At 35.5% G+C, this 19,373-nt stretch overlaps 1 protein-coding gene across 1 annotated transcript in view; it reads left to right on the top strand.

Moving 5' to 3' along the window:
- The window catches only part of LOC122732955 (transmembrane protease serine 11C-like), a 101,632-nt gene that overhangs the window by 57,763 nt on the left and 24,496 nt on the right, over positions 1–19,373 (top strand). The window contains exons 5-7 of the mRNA XM_043973409.1: positions 5,161–5,199; positions 14,483–14,654; positions 18,371–18,630. Of these exons, the coding sequence (XP_043829344.1) occupies positions 5,161–5,199; positions 14,483–14,654; positions 18,371–18,630 (471 nt within the window). The remainder of the gene's footprint in view (positions 1–5,160; positions 5,200–14,482; positions 14,655–18,370; positions 18,631–19,373) is intronic.

The raw sequence follows: 19,373 nt of genomic DNA, 5'->3' as shown, positions 1-19,373 counted from the left end.
CTCAGTTTCCTAATCCATAAGAGAGAAGTAATAATAGCACCCACCTCACAGGGTTATTGTGAGGATCAAACATGTTAAGTGGTTTGCAAACTATAAAGCACAGCAATTCCTTTTAACTTTCTATATAGAGGGTTCTATATATGTAGAATACTCAGTAAAATACTGCTGGCTAACCAATTTGGAGGGCCCAAACCTTTGCATCTGAGTCTGGATTAGAAGACAGAGACATATTATTGAGGCAAGATAAGCAGTAATATGGAAACCTTTCCCCTATTCTTTTTCTCCTTTTACTTAATTGGCTTCAACATTGCCATGAGTAGAGGCTGTCCTTTAAAGCCCTGAGTCAAACAGAAATAGTATAAAATTGACTTAAATGGTGAAATAAGAATATTTCTTCTCTTGACCTTATGATATACCACAAGGAACCTCAAGTATCAAGAGGAAAAATAGTTTGATGGGTGGTATTTCTAAAGGGGTGATAGTGCAGGTGGAACATTAACTTTTCACCAATACACATCGGAAAGATCAATTGTTTCACCATCATCTTAATGTATTTAGTATACCTCTCCCAACGTGCTGATGCCCAAACAAAATACCACATGCCAGTCTAACAAAATAGTTTCTGGAAAGCAACTATGAAGAATTAGACATGGAAATATACCAGCTTGCTGTTTTTAAGTATCTCTGAGTCATGTCAACTCAGCTGCCTGAATTGTTTTTGCCTCTCTGTTCAGACAGGTTGCCTTTTTTTAGTGGAGAGTTCTTTTGTCTACTTGGTTAGTTTTGCAACCTAATGTGAGAGTGTGTAATTGATTAAAGTCTTTATACTGTAATTAGCATGTAGAACTGGTTACTCCCTCCAAGATTCATTTCATCTGATTTTATTATGCCAAGGATAACAATAAAAAAATGAACTCACATTGACTTTTACAGTGTTTAATTTACAGGGCAACTTGTGATTTCTTTGTTGTAGAACATCTATTAAGTGCAAATGCTATTAGATTTATGGATTTACAAATTCCAGATAGAATGAATAATGGTGACTGAATTTCTCAGCTGTTCACATTCTTTCCATTTGTATAGAACAACACTAAGACTATCGCCCCACAGCAAAGTCATCTATAATCACTATAATTTCATTTGATGATATTCCCTGGAATGATTTCTCTATCCAGGAATGTCTAGACAACATCAGATCAGATATTGTATATGAAATGTTTTGCAAACCTCAAAGTGATTGTGTAAGTGTATCCTATTATCATTACTATTGTTGTTAAACTCATATTATTTCGTGGTAGTTCTAGTAGTAGTGATAGTAACAGCAATACTTTATATACTTTTATGGCTACAAAGCATTGAAAGTACATTATTTCATTTCATACAATAGTCCTCTGCATAGGAAGACATTATTAGCCCATTTTGCAGATGAGAAAAGTAAAAATCATAGATGATACATAACTTGTCCCCACTTGCAAAGATTAATATGTATGGCAGAGCCAAGTCTTGAATCCAGATTTCTGACTGTATCATTGTCTCAATAAATTTCCATTATTCCTGAATGGGTTGAGAATGAAATTCTCTTGTTAATATCTGTAAAATGCAAGTACCTTGAAAACATAGGCTGTCTCCTTTTTTATCTTTGTATTCTCAGCACTTAGCACATCTCCTTTCATATATCAGTTATTTTTAGTAAGTACTAGTTGAGTTAATCAAATATTCTGATTAACTGAAGGCTACCCATACATAGTTTACATATTGCCAGTTTTCATAGAATCACAGAATAAACCTTAGAAATTATGTGGTACATCTCATTTTAAATATGAGGAAATTGTTCATGCTTCATTTACTTTAGACATCACAGAGGCAGGTAACATACGGACTACTACAACAGCTTTAATTACATTAAAGAATCAGAAACATTCAAATTACCTAAAAAATCAGAAACATTGAAATCTTTTTAAAATACTAAAGCTATCAAATATTTCTCATTTTTGATGATTATGAAATCTACCATCTTCTTGTGGTATTGAAAAAAATCATACAACACTTTTCAGGCAACTGTGTGACTGTGAAGATGTGGCTTTCAGTTGAGGATTGTCCATAAAGCCTACCTGCTTTTCCCCTCATTGGAGATAGCATCAATGTGTACCTAGACCACTCTAATATTTTATAGAACTCAGAAGTTGAATAATGATGTCTTCTTGAACATTTATCTTAATTATATATGTGATCTTTTCCATTCTTCTGGAATTTTTGCTTCTTTGATATATCATGAAAATTAATTCAACTATGATTTTAAAATTATATCTCTTTCTTCTCTATGTTTGGCCAGGTACAATCTTTCTTCCTGACTTTCTGTTCTTGAGCACTATTTACACTTTCTCATAAAACATATCAGAGATTGAGGTAATTAAATTATAACATCACAGGATAATAGAATCCTAGATTTAGAAATGGAAGAGATCTTAGAAATTATTGAATTTAACCCCTCATTTTTCATATGAGGAAACTGAGGCAGAGAGAAGTTAAATGACATGCCTAACATTACATAGGCAATAAGCATCTGAGATGATATTTGAAACAGTCTTCCTGACTCCCAGGATTTGTGTACTTTGATAGTTCTGCTATCATTCAAGATTAAAATAAATTACAGAAAGTAATGTTGACTAATCTGTTCCATTTCACATATATTTCTTGCCCTTCCAGTTTCATAAAGATGATTTAATTGAGAATCACACTAAGCTTTCCATAAGTATATTTTCCCATCTACTACGTTTTGCTGCTTTTTAAGCACTCCTGATTATACTCTGTCATCCTCTTTCTAATTGCTTTCAAATAGCTTTCACCTTAAATAGGCATTGTCCTTGGTTATTATTTTTGTTCTTCATGTTTAGTCATTCAGTCATGTCCAATTATTTGTGACCCATGAACCATAGCATTCTAGACCCACTCTCCATAAGGTTCTCCACCATTTTTTGTCAGAGCTCTCCACTATGACCTGTCCATCTTGGTAATGCTGTATGTCATAGCTTATACTTTTATTGAGCTATTCAATTCCCTCTGCCATGATCCATTCAGTGATCCAGGAGGGATTCCCCTAACAAGAAAATCAGGTGTTGACTAAGGTAATTTATGTGATCTATTCAATCCTTTATTGTGGCAATAGCTTTGCAATCATTAAACTTCTGAAAAATGTTAATATTTAGAGGTCAGAATAGGTAATATTATTATTTTTATATGTCTTTCATTTTTCAGAATCAACAGCTTGTTTGAGTAAGTTAGTTAGTTTGGAGCTTATAATCTGGTCACTGAATACAGTGCTGCTACCTTTATCCTCTCTTTAATTAGATAATTAATTTTGAACTTTGTTTAACCTGTTTATTATAGATAGCTAATTATGAAATTTTTCAATGCCAGTAATCAGTAATTTTTATCTTTTATGATCTGGTTAGCTTCATTTGTTATTACCTAAAGTATACCAAGTCTAGTGTCTCTGGATTCCTTGAAGAAAGTATTCATTATATATAAACATAAGGCTTTAGAGTAATAGATACATCTTTGATTTTCAGCAAATCAATAAACATTTATAGGTGCCAATTATGTGCCAGGAACTGTGCTAAGTGCAGGAAATAAAAAGGCAAAAAATATAGTTCCTGCTATCAAGTAGTTCACAATATAATAGGGGAGCCAACCTAAGAATAATTATGGAAAAACAAGATATTTACCAGATAAATTAGACATAATCAACAAGGCTTTCTTAATTTCTTAATCATGAATTTCATATTTTCCATTTTTTGTTAACCCCAACTTCACATTGTCATTAAATGTCAATGAATATATGTTGACTTGGCTTAAAAAAATTTTGTCAAGTTCTTTATAGAACTTGCTTCTTCGTCATCTGCATCAATGCTGGTGAAAAACAAACTACAATAATTTCACTGCAAAACAAGATAAACAAGTTTTCCATTAGACGATATTTCTTGTTGAGTTCCACCAACTCTTTTAACCACATCTTAGAAGAGAATCTATGAACTGTTTTGCCATTAAGTTATAATATCTTTACATCTTCTGGTTTTGTTAATAGGAATAATGTCTATATAAATATGGTTCAGTCCTTTTTTATTTATTCATCTGTTCATTCAAGTGTTTATTGTGAACGTGCTATTGACCAGGCACTGGAGAAAAAAGACAAAAACCAGTCTCTATCCTTGGGTAGCATACATTCTATTGGGGAAAAAACAGGTATACCTTTAAGTAAACACAAAATATATATGAAATAAAATCATAGCAAAAAAATAAAAAGTGATTTAAGGGGAGGACAGTAGCCACATATAGGAGGGGGTGCTAAGTCTAGGAGAGAACTAAAGGGATTTCTTATTTTTATTTTTTTTAATTTTTTATTAGGATTTCTTATTTTTAAAATGGCACAAAGAAATTAAATTGAACATCAAGTATAAAGAATAACAAGCACGTTGCTACATCTGGAAGTGAAATAAAGAGTACATGAAGGAAAGTAATATGTAATAAAGCCTAAAAAGGAAGACAGGAATAAGCATGTAAAAGACTAAATTCCAGAGGCATATCATTATCTCTTTGGTCACTGGGCTTGGATCTTACATTTAGAGGGAAAAAATGTTTGTAAATGAACTGAAAACTTTTAGGGGATAGTTTTAGCACCCTTTTTTTCTATCATGGTTACCAGCATTGTAGAAGCAGACAGGGGCTAGAGGGAACTAACAGCTCAGTCTGCAATAGTAGTAGTAGCAAGCAGCAGTGAGCAACAAGTGACCATCCCACCAGCAGCACAAGAATACCTTGGAATGGCAGCCTCTTCAAGGCCAAAAGAAGAAGAAATTCAGGAATTTGTTCTAACTTCCCTGTTGTTTCATTGCTCCTTTGGTCAATCTTCTTGGAATGAGTGAAAGCCATTAGGAGAACCTTTTATATTCACTTTTATCTCTTTTAATAAAAATATGAATACAACAGATGAACAGAGAAAAAGCATTTCTCTTTGTAGTCAATCATTGGAGGTTAGATGGGACCATGAATGTTTCATCATATTATGTCCTATAGATAAAGGAGAGAAACCACATGCAACCAAAATACAACAGAATTTTGTTGTACTATACTTATATTTTCTTTCTTTTTATCTTTTTTTAGATATTGATACGGATCCAGCAGAAAATCTTCTGAATATGTGTAAGTTTGATGATAAATGGATATTTTAACATAAAACCTAGTTTCCTAGAGACACAAAGGATTGATAGCCTACAGTCTAAGAGTCAAGTGCTATATGATGCAGGTTTGTCTTGACAGATTTGTTTTTAAGTCAGTACAGAAAGTTATTATTATCCTATTTTTAGTGTAAAACTATCTAAAGACAGATGTTTTTTGCATTTAGACAATTTTAGGCTGAGAAAATTCCACACACAGATGGCATTTGAGAATGGAAAACTAGGTTGAGTGATTTGGGGGGGGGGGGTGAGATGGTAGGAAGGTATTAATACATTTGTCCTAATTGTTTAGAGTGCTGAAAAACAATCTCACACACACACACACATGCATCTAGCTAGATAGTCAAAATATCAACCTTACTCTTTCACCAGATGTTTATTCCTGGGACATCTTTTTCACATGGCTCCCACCTCCGAAGGAGTAGGCCACCACAAGGACAATAGCTAAAAGACTGCCTAAACAATGCTTCTTGGTGAAGGTAGTCCTCCCTTAAAGAAAGGGGACACAGACCCAGCAGCTTAGACCACTCTTCTGTAATAAAGCATCCTCCATTTAAGAAACCAGAGAGGATGCTTGATTTCTACTTCTTTATGCACTGGAAGAACTGGTGCATAGTATGGGTTGCTGAGTCCCTGTCAGGTATATCTGAAAGATTGTGGAGAAAGGCAGAGGTACTCCAAGACTACAGAAAGGAAGTTGGGATCTTGAAAGATAATAGTCTTTCAACTGTAGATTGGTGAGCTTGACTTCAATCTCTAGGAAGATTCTAGGACATTAAGAAGATAGTTAACAAACTTCTAAAAAAGGAATCAGTGGTTTGAGTTAGCATGACTTTTAAAAGAACAAGTCATGACAGAATAACCTTATTTCCATTTTTTGATGGGATTATTAAATTGGAAGATCAGAGGAATGCTATTGTCATAGGTTACCTATATCTTAGCATTTGATGAAGTATCTCAAATTATTCTTGTGCAAAAGATGAAAAGATTTGGACTATACAGTAACAGTTAGATGAATTTGGAACTGGTTTGATGACTAGACTTACAGAGTAGTTATTAACAGTGCAACGTCAACTTTGTAGTAGGTATCCAATGGAGTAACCTAGGGATCTATGCTTGGTCCTGGACTTTTAATATTTTATCAGTGATTTGGATAATGGCATAAATGGCATGCTCATCAAACTTGCAGATGACACAAACCTGAAATGGGTAACTAACACACTTGATAACATAGATCCAAAAACATCTTGACAGACTAAAAGACAGAGCTTAAAGTAATAAATTCAATTCAATAGGAATAAATGTAAATGTTTAGCCTTCAGTCCAAAATATTAACTTCATAAACATAAGATGGGAAAAGCATGATTAAACAAGTTTTTTTCTGAAAAAGATTTTTGAGGTTTAATAGATAGCACATTCAATATGAGTCAGAAGTGCTAAGTAGCAGCCAAAAACAAAAAGAAAGAAATTCTGACATTAGGTGGTATTAAAGGAAATACTATATTCTTGCCTGATCAGATAATATCTAGATAATTTGGTTCCTGGTCCCCTGGTTTAGGAAGGACATTAATGAGGATAGTCAATTGATATCTGGAAGCTGGAGAGATTCCAGATGAAAGCAATAAGAATAGTGAAGGGACTTGAGTCCATAGCAGAAATGTATCAGCAGGAGGAACTGAGTATGTGTAACTTATAGAAGAGTAAAATAAGGTTTGTTAGGAGAATGAGGACACAGTATCTGGGTTCAAGGATTTGAAGGGTTATCTGCGGGGGGGGAATGGTCAATCTTGTTCTGTTTGATCCCAATAAAAGAGAACCAGGAGCAATAGGTAGGAATTACAAAGAGGCAAATTTAGGCATGAGAAGAAAAACTTCAAAGAATCATAGATTCTTAGTTAGAAGGAACATTAATGATCATTAAGATAAACCCCCTCATTTTACAGATAAAGAGACTAAAATACAGCATGGTTAAATGATTTGCCCAGAGCAATTGGTGTCAGGGGTCAGATTTGACACAGGTCTTCTTGCCTGTATGTTCAGATCTCTATCAAGTATACCATGCTGCCTTTGATTTTTGAATAGAGCTATCTAAAGGTGGAATGAGGAGTCTTGAAAGGTAGTAGGCTTCCCCTCAATGGAAGTCATCAAGTAGAAGCTCGATGGACATTTGTTCAGGTAATTTATAATAGGGATTTCCCTCAGTATGTGTTGAATCTGATGCCTTTTGAGATCCCTTCCAACTCAAAAATTCTATATTTCTGTATCCCAAGAAGTTGCTAGTAGAAACAGGAACTGGGGTCTAAGTAGGAAGAAATAAGACCAGTGGAAGGACTACAGAAGTGTTTGTAGGAAATAAGACTGTGAAGGAATCAGAAAGTCCAAAAAAAAGCTAAAAGGAAAAAAGGAAAATATATCTATATCCAGGGAGACAGAAACAGAGACAGTGAGAGGAAGCAGCTCAAAACATTCATAGAAAACACACTCTCCACTCACCCTCATAGTATGTAAGAGGCTCATCTTATATATGTCCTCTCTTTTTTTAATTTTAAGAATCTGAATGGGGCAGCTAGGTGGCGCAGTGGATAGAGCACCGGCCCTGGAGTCAGGAGTACCTGAGTTCAAATCCGGCCTCAGACACTTAACACTTACTAGCTGTGTGACCCTGGGCAAGTCACTTAACCCCAATTGCCTCACTAAAAAAAAAAAAAAAAAGAATCTGTAATTTTTATTATCCCTGCAATAATATAAACTAAGCAATTATGTAAATGTAGTTAGGGCTTATTTCAACTCCCTTTTAAGTATTTTTTAAAATGTATTCTTTATTTTTAACATTCTTTTCATTTTAAATTTTGAGTTTCAAAGTCTCTCCTTCCCTCCCATATCCTCCTCTACCCAATGAGAAGGCAATTATCCATGTGAAATCCTCCAAAACATATTTCCACATGTCATATTTTTAAAGCAAGAAAAATTAAAATGTGAGAAAATTATACTTCCATTTACACTCAGAGTTAATCAGTTCTCTCTCTGGAGGTACAGTATAGCATTTTTTTCATCATGAGTCCTTTGGAATGGTCTTGAATGATTTTATTGATTAGAGTACCCAAGTTTTCACAATGGGTCATCGTTGCAACATTTCTGTTATTGTACACAGGGATATCCTGGTTCTTCTCACTTCACTTTGCTGAATCAATTCATATAGGTCTTACCATGTTTTTCTGAAAACATGTGCTTCATCATTTCTCACAGAATAATAGTACTCCATCATAATCATATGCCACAACTTGTTCAGCCATTCCGCAACCAATAATCAAAAACCTTTGATTTCTAATTATTTACCACCACAAAAAGAGCTGCTACAAATATTTTTGTACATAATAGGTTTTTATTTATTTATAGGTCTTATTTTTTTATTTCTTTGATCTCTTTCTTTGATACAGACCTAAAAGTGGTATTGCTACATCAAAGGGTATGCCCAGTTTTATACTACTTTGGTTCTAGTTCCAAACTGTTCTCCAGAAGGGTTGAACCAATTCAATACTCCACCAATAGTTTATTAGTGTACCTACTTTTCCCTCATGCACTCTAGCCTTTGTAATTTCTGATAGATATGAGATGGTTCCTCAGAGTTGTTTTAATTCACCTTTCTCTAATCAATAGTATTTGACAGCATTTTTTTCATATGACATATATAGATAGCTTTGATTTATTCTTCTGGAAACTGTTTATATCCTTTGACCACTTATCAATTGGGAAATAGATCTTATTTTTATAAATTGGACTCAGTTCTATACTCAGCATATATTTGAGAAATGAGGCTTTTATCAGAGAAACTTGTTGTAAATTTTTTTGATGTTACTTCATTATCTATAGTACCTTTTAGCAAAATGTAGTTTCTTGGATTATATCTTTTAATTAGGTCTAGTTTTTGCTTTTGCTTTTGCTTTGTCTGAGATCATGATTGCTACCCCTACCTTTTTTTAGTTCTGCTGAAGCATATTAGATTTTGTTCCAGCCTTTTATTATAACTCTCTGTTTGTCTTTCTGTTCCAAGTGTATCTCTTGTAAAGAACATATTGTTGGATTTTGTTATCTAATCCATTCTGCTATCTGCTTCCATTTTATAGGTAAGCTCATCCCATTAAGAATTGCAGTTATAGGGCGGCTAGGTGGCGCAGTGGATAAAGCACCGGCCCTGGATTCAGGAGTACCTGAGTTCAAATCTGGCCTCAGACACTTGACACTTACTAGCTGTGTGACCCTGGGCAAGTCACTTAACCCCCATTGCCCCGCCAAAAAAAAAAAAAAGAATTGCAGTTATAATTACTGTGCATTTCCCTCCATCCCATTTTCTTCTGTTCTTTCTCTTGCTCTTTTTATCCTGTCCCTCCTCAAAAGTCTATTTTGCTTCTAACCACTGCCTCCTTTATGCTATCTTTCTTTTCATTATCTCCTCCCTCTCTCTTATACCCTTCTCTTCCTATTTCCCTATTGGGTAAGTTAGAGTTCTATTTTTTAAAAATAGGTATATAGGGGCAGCTAGGTGGCGCAGTGGATAAAGCACCGGCCCTGGATTCAGGAGTACCTGAGTTCAAATCCAGCCTCAGACACTTGACACTTACTAGCTGTGTGACCCTGGGCAAGTCACCCCATTGCCCCACAAAAAAAAACCAACAAAAACAAAAACAAAAAAACCAATAAAAATAAATGTATATACATCGTCTTTCCTCTTTGAACCAATTCCAATGAGAGGTTCAAGCATTGCCCACCTCCCCCTCCATTTTCTTTTCCACTGTCAAAACTATTATTTCCATGCCTCTTTTATAGGAGAAAATTCTCCCCTTCTACTTCTCACTTCCCCCTTCCCCCAGTCAATCCCTCTTTTTCAGTCCTTCATATTTTTTGGAGATGATTTTAATATAATCAACTCATATCCATGTGCTCTCTCTATGTAAACTCTTTTTACTGCCCTAATAATGATAAAATTCTTAAGAGGTACATGTATCATTTCCCCACATAGGAATGTAAACAGTTTAATTTTATTGAGACCCTTATGGTTACTCTTTCATGTTTACCTTTTTATGTTTCTTTTAGTCTTCTGTTTGAATGTCAAATTTTCTATTCAGTTCTGGTCTTTTCATTAAGAATGATTGAAATTTCTCTATTTTATTAAATATCCATTTTCCTCTGGATGGATTGTAGTCAGTATTGCTGTGTAGGTTATTCTTAGTTGTAATCCTAGCTCCTTTGCATTCCAGAATATCATATTCCAAGTCCTCTGCTCCTTTAATGTGGAAGTTACTAAATCTTGTGATGTTATTGTGACTCTACAATATTTTAATTGTTTCTTTTTGTGTGTGTGTAAGCCAATTGAGGTTAAGTGACTTGCCTAGGGTCACACAGCTACTAAGTGTTAAGTGTCTGAGGCTGGATTTGAACTCGGGTCCTCCTGACTCCAGGGCCAGTGCTCTATCCATGGTACCACCTAGCTGCCCCGTTTTAATTGTTTCTTTAAGACTGCTTGAAGTATTTTCTCTTTCACCTGGGAGCTCTGGAATTTGGCTATGATATTCCGAGGAGTTTTCATTTTGGGATCTCTTTCAAGAGGTGAATGGTGTATTCTTTTAATGTTTATTTTACCCTCTGGATTTCAGATATCATGGTAGTTTTCCTTGATAATATCTTAAGATATGTCTAGACTCTTCAATAATGGCTCTCAGGTAGTCCAATAATTCCTAAATTATCTATCCTTGTTCTATTTTTCAGGTCAATTGCTTTTCTGATATTTTACATTCTCTTCATTTTTTTTCATTCTTTTAACTTTGTTGATGTCTCATGGAGTTGTTGGTTTCCAATCAGTCTACTTCTAATTTTTAAAGAATTATTTACTTCACTGAAATTGCGTACCTCTTTTTTCATTTGGTCAGTTCTGCTTTTTAAGTTCTTTTCTTAAGTGAATTTTTTTACCTCTTTTACCATTAGGCCAATTCTGGTTTTTAAAGTAATATTTTCTTCAGTATTTCTGTGCCTCTTTTATCAAGCTGTTTAATTCTCTTATCATAATTTTCTTATATCATTCTCATTTCTTTCCCCAATTTTTCCTGTACCACTCTTTTTTTTTTTTAGTGAGGTAATTGGGGTCAAGTGACCTGCCTAGGGTCACACAGCTAGTGAGTGCTGTGTCTGAGGCCAGATCTGAACTCAGGTCCCCCCGACTCCAGGGCTGGTGCTCCATCCACTGTGCCACCCAGCTGCCCCTCCTGTACCACTTTTATCTTTTTTTTATTCCAGGAATTTTTCTTGGGCTTGCATCCAATTAGACTTTTTCTTTGAGGTTTTGCTTATAGCTGTTGTCCCACTGTTGTCTATTTCTGAGTTCATGTCTTGTTCTTCCCTGCCATTTTAGTATTCTTTATGGTCATTTTGTTGTTGTTGTTATTGCTGTTGTTTGCTCATTTTTCTAACCTAGTTCTTCACTGAAATAAAGTTGAGCTCTGCTCAACTGGGAGAGGGAGGCACCATCCCAAGCTTTAAGCTTTTTCATGCTGCAATTTTCAGAGCTAGTTCTGGTGGTTTGCAAGTGTTGAGTTCTTCCAAGTGGTGTTATCCTGACAGAAGTATAGTCACTGCTCTCCTGGTCTGTACTCTGGTCTTTAACCAGGAAGGACTCCTTGTTCCCTGCAGCCATAAGCACTAGCACTCTCTTTGCCTGAGAATTGTGACCAACCCCTGATCCTTTGTGATCAGTCCCTAGCACTCTTCTCCACATGGAATTGTGACCTGGAAATGTATATGGGCAATAGAGTTGCCAGTCAGTGCCAACAAAGAGTCCCCTGTAATCTCTTTCTGACCAGTTGTCTGACTCCCTTTCTGTCTCTGAGCTGAGAGCTCCCAAAGCTGCTTGCTGCTGCTGCTGTTGCTTTTGCCACATGTGTGGGCTCTAGTCAGGTTTCTACCATGGTGTCATAGAAATCTCCTATCAACCTCCAAAGCCTTCTTAGGCCAAAGAAATGTCTCATTCTGGACTTTTGTTGTCTCTACCACTCTAAAATTTTATTTGAGACATCATTTTAAAGTTTTTTGGAGAGGGATGTTGAAAGAATTCAGCTGAGTTGCCTGTAATCCACCATCTTGGCTCCACCTTTTGATATATGTCCCTTCAAAAGATGATGTCATGACAAGTAAATATGCCTCTGAAGCATCTAAAGAAAATATGTTTAGGCTTAGAAAATATGCTAAGGCCACCTGCAAGGATTCTTCATCTCTACTAATTCCTGGTAGCAATACACTTCAAGAAGTAAATGTTCAGGACAAAAAGAAAAAAGAAATGTTCAGGAGAGATGCATTGACAATGCCCACAAGATTAATAATAGATGGAACACAGAAGAATAAAAGAAGAATGCTGTCTAAAGCTGATCCATGAAAATTAACCAGATCAGAGCTCTTGAGCAAGGCTATACAATCAGGAAGTGGAATTGCCTGCGGTTGTTCCTCCTAGCAGAGAAGCACCTTTGTTTTTAGACTCCCTCTGCAAAAAGTTGAGCAAAAGCCAACTTCCTTTAGATGTTGTCCAAACAAAAAAGGGAGGAGATAGGGAGGAACCATCATTAAACCTCTGAACTTGGTATTAGTTTTTTTTAAACATCAGTGATAAGGGTGTGGAAGGGGGAAGAAAGGCATTCTAGTCATTGAGTCAAAGGAAAGAACCCTGTCCTTCATAAATAGCATCCAATGCTGGGCTTCAGATATAGAATTCCAACACACTAGACATCTTCCAAAACTCAGCTGTGGGTTATACTATAATGTTATAAAGTCAAATCAAAATAAAAAAATTATTAAAGGGGACAAGATAGAAGCCTAACTATAGTATAGTAGAACAAGAGGTCTGGATCAAAAACCTCAAAGAAATATGTAATATTCTCTATCCTATTAATCTTGTCTAACTCAACCTAAAGAAACATGTCTATGGATGCATTAGAAGAGTATTCAGTTATATATAATGCTCCACAAAATAATCCATCATCTAAAATTACCTCAAGAATTCTTTTTCTTTAGGTTAGTCCCAAAACATAGCCCTAGGAAGGGACAAAAATGACATTTTCTAAGCTTTGATTTTAGATTTGATTTACATTCCATATATATATATATATATATATATATATATATATATATATATATATATATATATATATATATATATATATATATATATAAACTGATAGTCTCTGACTCCATTAACTGGAGATGGCTCATACATTGTACTATAAATATAGTTAATACTGATAACAGCTAGCAGTAATATAGTGAATTACATAAATTATCTAAGGCTGGTACTCTCATTATCTCCATTTTATAGATAAGGAAACAGGCTGACGGATCATAAGTGACTTGCTGAAGATCACATAGCTAATAATTATATGATTCAGGATTCAAACTCAGGTCTTATCATGCATGTCCAAGTCTAGCACTCTATCTACTATACCACCTAGGTGCTCTACGGGTACCTAGCTATGCGATGCTACTGGTGACCTCACTAATAAATGATAGCTGATTAACAGGAGTATCCATATGTAAGATGAGGTCATATAAAGAGGTAATCAAGTAGATTAAAATAAAAAGAGAGCTACACTAAGTTTTCCCCACTACTATAAAGGAGATTTAAGGCTGTAAAACTTGAAATCATGGCTCTTGGAACCTAATTAGGCCAACCAAGCCCAAATCCTGATGCAAATATAAATTCAATTTTGAAAACATTTTTGAAGCATTTTCATGTCTGTATCTTTTACAGTTGATTTACTTTTTCTCAAGTTCTATATAGTAATGTGAGCATCTAGGCACCTAAATATTGCTTCATTCTTAATCATGTTTCTTATGGCTCATACAAGCAAAGGAAATCCATAGAAGTTAAATTTCCTTTATGTGAAATTACTTCTGATTATATCATCCCTGTATCTTATCCATCCCTTGAACTGGCTTGCTGTAGAGCTATATTACAAAGACAAAAAAAAAACAAATAATATTGTTCTTTTTTTTTAATTAATGGATTTGAATTGAGTTATTCAGACATCTCTAGACTGAAGTAAGCATAGCCTAACCTCTGCAAGACTAATGTTTCATCAAGCTGTCTAAGGGACAGATTTCACTGTAAATAATTTCGTATAACACAAGTAAATATCAATGAATTTTATCTTTTGGGAGAAATATGCTTCTGTCTTCAAATGTAAATGAACTTGTTAACCTCATTTGAACAGGTTGTGGAAGACGAACAAAAATGTCCCCTGGCAACAAAATAGCTGGAGGCCTGGATAGTGTGGAGGGGGAATGGCCTTGGCAAGCCAGCCTACAACAGAATAATATTCACAGATGTGGGGCCACTCTGCTTAGTAACAACTGGCTTCTCACAGCTGCACACTGCTTTGTAAAGTAAGTATGAGCTGCTGTAAAAACTAAAACTATTCAAGGCACAAAAGTCATGGTACATAAGTTCAAGCATACCATCACACTACAAATATGTCTCATCTTCATATGTTTATTCATTCATCCCATAAGCATTTACTAAATAACTACTAAGTATCATGAGCTGTGATTGCCAGGAGGGCACTAGCTCTTGGGGATGGAGAAGGGATCAGAATAGGTTTCATGTTGAAAGTAGCTCTTGAGCAGAACTTGGAAGGAAGCTAGGGATTCTATAGGAGAGTCATGAGGAGGGAGTCTTTTCCAGTCATAGAGAACAACCTGTATTCAAAGACACAGAGACAGGAAATGGAATGTCAAGAATGGAGAATAGCAACTAGAACAAATTAGCTAGAATGTGGGGTGACTAAGGGAGAAGAATGTGTGTTAAGTTATGAAAGGTAGATGAGAGTCAAACTTCCAAAGAGAGGAGTTTATATTTATTCTAGATATAGTAGAGAGGTGCTGAAGCATGTTGGTCAGGGGACTGACATGATAAGACTTGTGCTTTAGGAATATCAACTTGGTCTCTGTATGGAGGAATGGTTGGAGTGGGGAAAACCTCAAGATTGGGAGACTAATCAGGAGGTTATTGCAAGAATCCAAGAAAGAGGTAATAAGGCCCTGAACTAGGGTAGAGGCTATGAGTAGAGAAAAAGAAATGGATTCTAAAAGATACTGAGAGGGTAGAATTAAGAAAATTTGACAACTGATTAGATATAAGCAAATGAGGAGAAAGGGAAGAGTCAAGGATGAATCCAAGACAATGAGCCAGGAGACTAGAAGGGTGGTAGTGCTCTCAACAGAAAAAGAAAAATTAGAAAGAGGGAGTAATTTGGGGAGAATGACAATGTTCTCTCTTGGATGTGTGAGATGCCTACAAGACATCCAGTTGTACAATAGACAATTGGTGACGCAGAACTGGAACAGAACGAGTGAAGCAGGTCTTTCAACTTACCTAAAGTAGCATCAGAAGATCAGCACATAATTACTCCTAAAAGAAAATGGGGAAAGGCCTGGCTTACTTCTGAAGGAGATGTGGAAAAGACCAAGCTAAGCTATATTATACATACCTTCAGTTTCTTTTGTGGTTTGTAGCTTGTTTGGTTTTATAGAAAAAATCTGGAACTGGAAGAGAACACAAAAGTCATCTAGGGACAGCTAGGTGGTGCAGTGGATGGAGCACTGGCCCTGGATTCTGGAGGACCTGAGTTCAAATCCAGCCTCAGACACTTGACACTTACTAGCTGTGTGATCCTGGGCAAATCACTTATCCATCATTGCCCAGCAAAAAAAAAGAGTCATCTAGTCCATTCCCCTCATTTTACAGTTGAGGAAACCAGGGCTCGGGGAGGTAGTGATTTAATGAAGGTCACACAGATAACAAGTGGCTAAACCTGGATTCAAACACAGTTCTACCAATTCCAGGTACAGGACTGAACTATCCTGACTCCAACTTGAAATTCAGTATCTCTTTCCACAATTCCACACTGGTTTCTGTGCACATTTTTGTATTTCTGTATACATATTTTCCCAAGAGTTGAGTAATGGTACTTACAAAATAGAAGTAACAAGGTATGCTATATTTTCAACAATTTTTTCCTGTTTCTTTAAGTTTTGCATTTATTGGTTCTTTGCTTTTTTGATAGCTTTGAGTCTTTACTCATCAATTAAATGAAAAGTCTTCTTAGAAATTAGAATTATTGAATGGCAGAGCTAAAACAGACCCAACAGTATCCTTAAGGCCAATATCATCATTTTTTAGATGAGGAATCAAAGAGATTAAGTGACTTGTCCAGGATTGCTTGGCTACTAAGTAAGAGAACTAGGACTTGGGGTCAAATTCAGTATTCTCTCAATTATATCGTACATTCATCCTCTTTCTTACTATATCATATGCATAAATTGTTCCTTTCCACTACCTATAATCACTAGAATTTGAGTTTTGATTGTCAGTCTAGTTTATTTTTAAGGCTAATTATAAATTTATCTTTTTTCAGTTAACAATGATCTAGCTCCCTCATACCCCACTGAAAAAAATAAATAAATACAAATTTTTTTAAAAAATTGTATATGTATACTATGTATAGTGAAGTAAAATAAATTTTAATATGTACAAAATTATATACTATTAATTTTCAATTAAAGAATATCACCTCACTGTTAGGAGGTGGGTAGCATGTTACATCATTGATCCCCTAGAATCATGGTTGGTTATTTTGTCGAACGGAGTTTTTAAGTCTTAAAATTGTTTATCGATAATGTTTTTATAAATTGTTCTCCTGGTTCTGCTCACTTCACTCTAAATCAATCTATACAATAATTCTCATGTTTCTTTGAAACCCTTCTTTTTGTCATTTTTATAGCATAAGATTATTTTATTTATTCATATAATATAATTTACATAGTCATTCTTCAATTGATGAGTACCCCCTTAGTTAACAGTTCTTTGCCAACCTAAAAGAACTGCTTTTCTCCTTTCTTTGATCTCTTTGGGGCATAGACCCCAAAACAGACATCGGTGATGCCAATGTCATAGATGTCACTGTGGTAGGCATTGTGCTAAGTTTCAGGTATACAAATAAAAGGAAAAGGAAAGACATTTATTTCTCTCAAGGAACTTATATTCTAATGAGGGAAGATAATACATAAAAGGGAACTGAAAGGGGAAAGGGAAAATATTCCCTCATGGCAGAATGGTGACAAAGTTCCAAGAGTGAAGCATGACTAGTCTGGGGCCTTCCTCAAAATGGAAGCTCTAGGAAGAACTCACCAATGGGAAAAGGGGCTGCAGAGGTAGAGGGAGATGACAGCCGAAGCACTGTGGCAAAGTCCAAAGACTAAGGAATGGCTGGTCTGGTCATTTCTCTGAGCATAGTTCCAAACTGTTTTTCAAAATTCTTGGACCAATTCACCAAACCACCAACCAAATGCATTAGTATACCTATTTTTCCATAGTCCTTCCAATGTTTGTCATTTTCTTTTGTTGTTTGTTGTTAACTTTGCCAACCTGATGAGTATGATGTAGAACCTCAGAATTTAATTAATTCACATTTTTCTTATTACTTATGATTTGTGGCATTTGTTATATAGCTATTGAATAGCTTTGATTATTTCTTTAGAAAACTGACTCTTCATATCCTTTGACCATCTTTAAATTTGGAGAATGATACTTATAAATTTGAACCAATTCCTCATAGATCTTGGAAATGAGACCCTTACCAGAGAAAAGGAAAGATTTTTCCCAGTTATTTGTTTCTCTTCTGATTTTAGTTACATTGGTTTTGTTGGTATAAAATATTTTTAGTTTTGTTGTTGTTTTTCAGTTGTGTCCAACAATTCATACCCCCGTTTGGCATTTTCATGGCAAAAATACTGGAGTGATTTGCCATTTCCTTCTCCAGCTCATTTTACACAAACAGGGTAAATAGGGTTAAGTAACTTGCCCAAGGTCACATAACTAGTAAGTTTTGGAGGCCGAATTTGAGCTCAGGAAGGGGAATCTTCCTGACTAGAGCCTTGGCACTCTATTCACTATACCACCCAGTGAGTTCTTAGCCCAGTAACTAGGGTCTTTGAATATATCTAAAACTATCTACTGTTCAGTATTGTTTACAATAAAAGTTCCTTACACTTCATAACTTTTAAAAATAGTCCATGTTTTGGTATTTTTATTGTTGTTTTAGTGCTAAAGACCCTCGAGAATGGAGTGTGACCTTTGGACTCCGTTTAAGTGATTCAAAAATGAAACGAAGTGTGAAAAATATTATCATTCATGAAAAGTATCACTATCCAGATCATGACAATGACATTGCCATTGTAAATCTGTCCAAACCAGTACTATATACAAGCAGTATTCGAAAGATTTGTCTTCCAGAAGCAAATTATAACTTCCCTCCAGATTCTGATGTGGTAGTTACAGGATGGGGATCAAGAAAAACTGATGGTGAGTCCTTTAGTGCTCCTTCTACTTAATAGTGGCTATAAATAAGATATGAAAATGACATTTACAGGGTTCACACTGCCTTACACACTTACTGAACAGATTTCATTGACTGATAAATGTGATTCTATCAACGTGGGTGTTCCCTGAATCAAAGGTGATTATACCACTTCCACATTTTATACCCAATATAAATTTTGTCCATGCTTTAGACAAAGCCAAAAAGAATATTTTATGTGCCTTTGCTACCAGGTGTCCACTGAGCTCTGTTTGAACCTATGGAATTTCTACATCTGAGTCTTTCCCTGTACGCTGCCCAGTTAGTTTACCCTTTTCTCTGTATACTTTCATCTATCTCCAGTCTTCTTATGCATTTAAAAAAAATACTTCCAATTGAACTATGGAGAGTCCCAGTAACTCAAATCCTAACAAATTTTAGAGATTGCTAGTGCTATGGTTGATTTTAAACCATTTTAACTAATTCTCTCTGGCAAAGAAACTGTCTTTTTAAGTCCTATGGAAAAGGCTTTGAAAGCTAGGTGGCACACTGGATACAACACTGTCCCTGGAGTCTGGAGGACCTGAGTTCAAATTTGGCCTCAGGCACTTGATACTTACTAGCTGTGTGATCCTGAGCAAGTCACTTAACCCTGATTGCTAAAAGAAAGAAACAAAGAAACAGAAAGAGAGAGAGAGGGAGGGAGGGAGGGAAGGAGGGAGGGAGGGAGGGAGGGAGGGAGGGAGGG

Source organism: Dromiciops gliroides, chromosome 6 (genome assembly GCF_019393635.1).
Source record: "Dromiciops gliroides isolate mDroGli1 chromosome 6, mDroGli1.pri, whole genome shotgun sequence".
NCBI classification, from domain to species: domain Eukaryota; kingdom Metazoa; phylum Chordata; class Mammalia; order Microbiotheria; family Microbiotheriidae; genus Dromiciops; species Dromiciops gliroides.
Note: the sequence above shows the minus strand (reverse complement) of the source record. Positions and strands in the feature narration are given on the sequence as shown.